This window comes from Rhamphochromis sp. 'chilingali', assembly GCF_963969265.1.
Source record: "Rhamphochromis sp. 'chilingali' genome assembly, chromosome: 1".
Lineage (NCBI taxonomy): Eukaryota > Metazoa > Chordata > Actinopteri > Cichliformes > Cichlidae > Rhamphochromis > Rhamphochromis sp. 'chilingali'.
The window spans coordinates 16110209-16117329 of record NC_137929.1 but is presented as its reverse complement, the minus strand read 5'-3'; the positions used below and the strand labels follow the sequence as shown (position 1 = coordinate 16117329).

Here is a 7121-nt window from a genome sequence, read left to right as displayed (position 1 = left end):
TAAAATCTGCACTGAAAAGTTTAATCCAACTGTGGCTCTACATCAATGAAGAGCTTTAAACAAACAAACAAACAAACAAACAAAAAACAGAATTTCAAAGAAATATAGATTTTAAATAGGTGAAGAATGGCCTTTCATGGAGACTTTCTTTTTTACAAGACATCGTCTTGAACATTAACCTTGAGCCCCTATTTGGACAAATAACTGGATTTTATTTTCTGATATTCATACTTGGAGCATTTTTAGAACAAAATACCAAAAGCCACACCACTGCATTCATCATACTCAAGTAAAAAACTGAAACGAGCATGACCAAAATAATTTTGGCTTTATTAAAAATCATTAACTTCAGATTTTTTTTAAAAGGTATATTAATATTTTTTCAGCTAGTATGAAAAATACAAACTTCAAATCCACTCATAAGCAAAACAAGGAAAGGCACCTTCAACAGTACACAGGACGTGCCTCACAACTTCTACAGCTCTGCTCCGTCCCCCCACAGACTTGTTCCTACTCAGTGTTACATGGATACAATAGAGATCTCACACACCGTGGCTCGTTTCTGTTGTTGGCTACAGGCAGTCAGCACCACTATCATCGGGAAGAAAACCGTTTGTCAGTTGCACAATCCATATCAGCTAGCAGTCTCACTTTGGTGTCACTTAGTTGAAGAATTTTAGCCCAGCAGACACCTCAATTATTAGAAAATGAACAAATAGCAGAACCCACAGACACATTTAAATGAGAAAAAAGCTGGAATGTTTATGATCTCCAGGCTTAACTTTGGTTTAAACTCAAAGTATCCCTCTGTAAATGCTAACTGAACGCTAGACTGCACACACATCCATTTCCCTGCTGCTGCCTTTAGCCTTTTAATCCACTACAGAGGGAAACGCTGCACCATTCGATTCCACACGTCTGGCTTTACCTGTTATAAAATACACATTGAGAGTTACCGCCCGCTGCAGCAATGATGCTGCAGCAATGATGCTGCAGCAATGATGATCATTTGTAACACTTTTTTCTCTTTATCCAAATTCGTTTTACTGACACACATGTCAAATGTGTGAAAGCGCAAAATCCAATTCTTCTGTGCAACAGGTAACCTATGCCATTATGTGGAATGAGGTATGCTTCATGCAATCTTAAAAAACAAAACATGTATTAACTGAACAAGAATATGTCTAAATGACAAAGAAAGACCAAAAATTATTATTTGCCGATTTGAACAATTTGCAACAAATGATGAGAGACATGTAAAGAAAGAAAGACTTGGCTAAAACCCGAGCTGAAAACCTGCAGAGTAAGAAAAATGTCAAAGTGTGACATTTGCTAATCGCCCCTTCAGAAAACAAGCTAGGGGAACATGGCTGAAAAGGACGAGTCGTCTGCAGGCCACTGGCATCTCAGATGCCTAGAAGATACGGACACCATTTTCCAAACAGAGTCTCTTTGCCGTACATCAACGCAGACTGAAGGAATCACACTTGAAGTGACGGCAAAGGAAAAGTCTTGCAGTTCACAGACAGACCTAGAAAGAGAGCACAGCATTCCTGAGAAACAGTGCTGACACTTACCACAACTTTAAAAGATTCAGAACGTTAAAAACAGTCCAAGTTCAGACAAACACAGAACCGCGTCAGTGCCCGCTGACTGCTAATGTCTTAAAGTAACGTTATGGACTGTGGTGCTCACCTGGCTTTAGTAAGGCGCATAACGTGATGCATAATGACCCTTGGGTCGTGCAGCTGTGTATGAGCTCCTGGAGGCAGAGGCAGGCGACAGTTGTGTTCGCTCATAGGCAAAGCCAGCCGATGGGACAGCTGCTCGTCTGGTCGGGGTGTGCTCACCTGTGTAGCATGCGGCAGGCGCTTGAGGCGGAGGCAGGGCCTGACGCTCAAAGGGATCTACACTGGATGAGAGCTTTGAGATGGAGGAAGGTGGGGGAGGGGGAAGGTAGGACATGCGCCGATCCTCAAAATAGCTTGAGCCAAAAGGATGAGCTCTGTACTTCTCATAATAGTTGACGCTGCTATAGAAATGGTCACGATCAAAGGCTGGTGACCTATCAGCATAGGAGCCTGGTGCTCTGCTGCTGTACCGATCCCCTGGCTCAGAGGCGTAGCCGCTAAGCCTGTGGGGAAGAGGTGGAGGCAACCCACCTACGTAACTAGCCGGACTATATGCAGAGCCACTCATGTAATCAGCTGCTGCAGGTGAGGCCATCCCGTAGCTGCCATAACTTGGGAGACCGTGTGGCGGGGCCTGGGCGCCGCGGCCTCTCATGCCGTCACTGTGGCTACCATTCCGAGCGACTGGACAGTCTTTCGACCAGTGGCCGTGTTTCCCGCAGACAAAGCAGCCCGTATGATTTCCCATTCCCGGGGCAGTGCGAAGCCGACTGGTGGATAGCTGTACGCTCATCAGCTTGCCTTGTAAGGAAAGAGAAGACACGCATGAGACCGTGGGGACTCTGACACGGAAAGCTTCTTAACGACCATTAAACACGTTAAAGCGACAATGACTGAGAAAAGCGAAAAAACGTGCAGGTGACTGAATGACAGTGCAGTGCCCATTCATCAAGTACACTGCCACTGGTTTTACAAAAAGACCTTCCAAACTTGTGATTATTTTTAGTTAACTCGTCAGTTAAAGCAACGGTTATCTATACTCTGTGGAAATACATCAGCAAGAGGACTTTACTTATCCCTACGGCGGCAAAATAGAATCCAAAATCGCATGTACAGAGAAGACAACTTGCACTCCCCTGCCCGAGCGTTCACCTTTGTAGGCTGTGTTGTCCAGCTTACTGATGGCTTCCATTGCATCTTCGACTCGCTCCATGTGAACAAAGGCATAGTCCTTAACAATGTCACACTCCACCACTGGGCCAAACTCTTCAAACTTGGCCCTCAAAACGTCACTAGTGACCTCTTCCCCGAGGTTGCTGACATGCAGTTTGGTGGTGGACTTAGGCCTCCCTTTGCTCATTTCCACATTCATGCGCCAGCCGTGCAGCTGGTGCTGGTGGAGGTTTTTGATGGCCTCCTCTGCCTCGCTCATGTTGCTCATGTGTACAAAGCCGTAGTTTTTGACAGTGTCACATTCTGTGACTTTGCCGTACTTCTCGAAGAGTTCCCGTAGCTCCTCTGCTGTGGCATTGCAGGCAAGGTTGCCAATAAAAATTTTCACCATGATGAATTCTGTGTATCCTAGAAGATCAAGAAATATGTCTGTTAGGAACACATTCCATACTTATTGATCTAAAAGGATGTGAGGGCCATTGCCCATTTCTGTTGGTTAACAATGTCATGAAATTGCTGCCTTATACAAATAAATACAAACTAAATCTAAAAGCAATTGTTCAGCTAATACAAAGGCCTTCGCAAACATTAACAAGGCAGGGCATGTTTGCTTAAACTGTTGAATGTGTTCACACCAAACATCAATGAGGACAGGCCAAAATCAAGTCACATAAAAGGAGAGAATCATTCACTCAGCTTTCACCAGCTTCTTTTATTAGACCGCAGAAGATTCAACGTGTGGACTGTCTGTGGTGGTCAGAATGATGTCCATGTCAGACACTGGCAGGATAGCTTCTTATTTGTACTCATCACAGGCGATCTGACATGTGTGACTACTTGAGTGGTCAAGTGTACACACAGAGACTACACAATTCATTTAAACTGTAACTACATGTTGCTGCTGCAAAATGATCGGCAGATGAGAAGAGCTGAATTCGGGGCTGTGACAGGAGCTGCTTTGGGGCTGAGTGACATAAACAGACTTTTGCTGAGCAGATGTGCTAACTTTTGTGTGTGTATGCTGTATTTGGAAAAGTACCACCTTCATATTACACTGCCTTCATTTGTCAGCGGAGACATGTCAACACCAGTTTTGCACTCGTAAAGTAGCTAGCTTGTTAGCACTAATCCGTATGTTACATTAATCACACGATAACGAACCCTAACGCCCCAGGTACGTGTTGCTCCCAATTTCTAAACTATGTAAACTGCGTTTAGTTCGCAACTCTTCACCATTCATCCACTGCTATTTATAATTTTTGACTGTAATACGTCCAGGAAGCTAATGCTCGCTAGCCGCAGACTCACTCACTTTGGCCTGTTAATTAATTTTCTTCTTTAATAAACACCACAACGTAAGTTTTACATCGCACACATAAAGAGTCGTGTCACGTCTTCACACCAAAACCCCCAGCTCACCTATAAAGAGACGTAGGCCTCGATACCAATGAATGAACAATGAAATGACGCCACTGTACCGTCCGCGTTCTCTTCTTCTCCTGTTGTTTTGATTGGTAGTTAGCAAACCAGCTTGGAGCCGTTCGCCCTCTACTGGCCTGGAGTGCGAACAAGTCAATCGGCGCCAAAAGTGATCGAGCTCGTTGACCACAGCATATTTTTTTTAACCATTATAAAAAAGGACATTAGATATAAAATTTACTGAAAAAAAACCCTAAAGCATAAGCAATCAGTTCAACCTGCCATGTTGTTGTTGTTTTTGTTTTTTACAAAGGCAGGGCAGCCAGCAGAGCAAAAGGAAGCTGCGACATGAAAATCAAACATGGAGATAAAGGAAAGATGGGAGCAGGAAGGCCCTTGAGTATTTCACCTTATTTAACATTTCTGTACTATTGTTATTTAATAAGATGTTCTTATACAAAGGGTTTCTGTGTGCAAAAAAAGAAAAAAAAAACAGAAATGAGCTGCACTTTTGTGGCTTGTACACTGGGAGGCTCCAGTAAAGGTTTGAACCATTGACTGTAGAAAACTATGTGTCTACAGGGAGTGCAGAATTATTAGGCAAATGAGTATTTTGTCCACATCATCCTCTTCATACATGTTGTCTTACTCCAAGCTGTATAGGCTTGAAAGCCTACTACCAATTAAGCATATTAGGTGATGCGCATCTCTGTAATGAGAAGGGGTGTGGTCTAATGACATCAACACCCTATATCAGGTGTGCATAATTATTAGGCAACGTCCTTTCCTTTGGCAAAATGGGTCAAAAGAAGGACTTGACAGGCTCAGAAAAGTCAAAAACAGTGAGATATCTTGCAGAGGGATGCAGCAGTCTCAAAATTGCAAAGCTTCTGAAGCGTGATCATCGAACAATCAAGCGTTTCATTCAAAATAGTCAACAGAGTCGCAAGAAGTGTGTGGAAAAACCAAGGCGCAAAATAACTGCCCATGAACTGAGAAAAGTCAAGCGTGCAGCTGGCAAGATGCCACTTGCCACCAGTTTGGCCATATTTCAGAGCTGCAACATCACTGGAGTGCCCAAAAGCACAAGGTGTGCAATACTCAGAGACATGGCCAAGGTAAGAAAGGCTGAAAGACGACCACCACTGAACAAGACACACAAGCTGAAACGTCAAGACTGGGCCAAGAAATATCTCAAGACTGATTTTTCTAAGGTTTTATGGACTGATGAAATGAGAGTGAGTCTCGATGGGCCAGATGGATGGGCCCGTGGCTGGATTGGTAAAGGGCAGAGAGCTCCAGTCCGACTCAGACGCCAGCAAGGTGGAGGTGGAGTACTGGTTTGGGCTGGTATCATCAAAGATGAGCTTGTGGAGCCTTTTCGGGTTGAGGATGGAGTCAAGCTCAACTCCCAGTCCTACTGCCAGTTTCTGGAAGACACCTTCTTCAAGCAGTGGTACAGGAAGAAGTCTGCATCCTTCAAGAAAAACATGATTTTCATGCAGGACAATGCTCCATCACACGTGTCCAAGTACTCCACAGCGTGGCTGGCAAGAAAGGGTATAAAAGAAGAAAAACTAATGACATGGCCACCTTGTTCACCTGATCTGAACCCCATTGAGAACCTGTGGTCCATCATCAAATGTGAGATTTACAAGGAGGGAAAACAGTACACCTCTCTGAACAGTGTCTGGGAGGCTGTGGTTGCTGCTGCACGCAATGTTGATGGTGAACAGATCAAAACACTGACAGAATCCATGGATGGCAGGCTTTTGAGTGTCCTTGCAAAGAAAGGTGGCTATATTGGTCTCTGTTTTGTTTTTGAATGTCAGAAATGTATATTTGTGAATGTGGAGATGTTATATTGGTTTCACTGGTAAAAATAAAAAATTGAAATGGGTATATATTTGTTTTTTGTTAAGTTGCCTAATAATTATGCACAGTAATAGTCACCTGCACACACAGATATCCCCCTAAAATGGCTAAAACTAAAAACAAACTAAAAACTACTTCCAAAAACATTCAGCTTTGACATTAATGAGTTTTTTGGGTTCATTGAGAACATGGTTGTTGTTCAATAATAAAATTATTCCTCAAAAATACAACTTGCCTAATAATTCTGCACTCCCTGTATATGTCAGGTCGGGTATCAGATGCCACCTCTCTGGGGACATCTCAGGCCCTCTAAGGCATGGAGGCCTATCTCCCCCCACCACTCCCCCTGCCAGTGGCAGACGCCTTCAGAAATCGATGCATTGGTGGTTCTTTGTGTCCGGGGATGGGCGTCCAGGTACACACCAGTTCACTCCTGGTGGCTGCTTGTCGGGGCCTGGAGCCTGGGGGTGGGGTGCCCTCGGCCTCTTGGCCTGGGGCTCGGTCACTCTGGCACAGCTGATGGAGCTCACGGGCACGTCGCTGCAACCCCCCCTGGCTTCTGCTCTGCGGCTGACCCCTCATCTGGGACTCTCCTCAGCTCTTTCCGGGACAGTGGCACGGTTGCCCCTCTGTTGGTCTTCCTTGGTCTCTTGTGTTCTGAGGGCCTCTGGATGGCTGGAGCCTGGATCTCTTCCATACCTGCTTCATGCCCTGGAGGACGGGGCTATGGCCCCCCCACACCCTCTAGCAGATCATTACATGAAGGAACCTTTTAAATACAAGCGCGTTCATGCTCACAGGTGTACACACGGGTGCTCACACACACAAACTACACCCTTTTTGGCTGCTACCTCAAAGCACACTGTGCTCTGTCAATTTTACATTTTACACAATAATATTCAATATTTAGTATTTACAGTTATATTCACATAGATCATCGCAATGATGTTGTTTATTATATTGCTCTCTTTTTCTTTGCTTGTTTTCTATTTTTTCTTTCAACAGGTGATCCAGGTGATTGAT

General features: G+C 44.4%; 1 protein-coding gene across 1 annotated transcript; it reads right to left on the bottom strand.

Moving 5' to 3' along the window:
* Positions 1-100: 100 nt before the first annotated feature.
* LOC308405091 (RNA-binding protein 4.1-like) lies at positions 101-4340 on the bottom strand. The gene is made up of 4 exons (XM_080895511.1): positions 4224-4340; positions 2784-3212; positions 1696-2432; positions 101-1531 (listed from the first exon to the last, which is right to left on the bottom strand). Exons 2-3 carry the CDS (start codon positions 3193-3195, stop codon positions 1702-1704), a joined length of 1143 nt encoding a protein of 380 aa, XP_080751637.1. The 5' UTR covers positions 3196-3212; positions 4224-4340; the 3' UTR covers positions 101-1531; positions 1696-1701.
* Positions 4341-7121: the final 2781 nt, after the last annotated feature.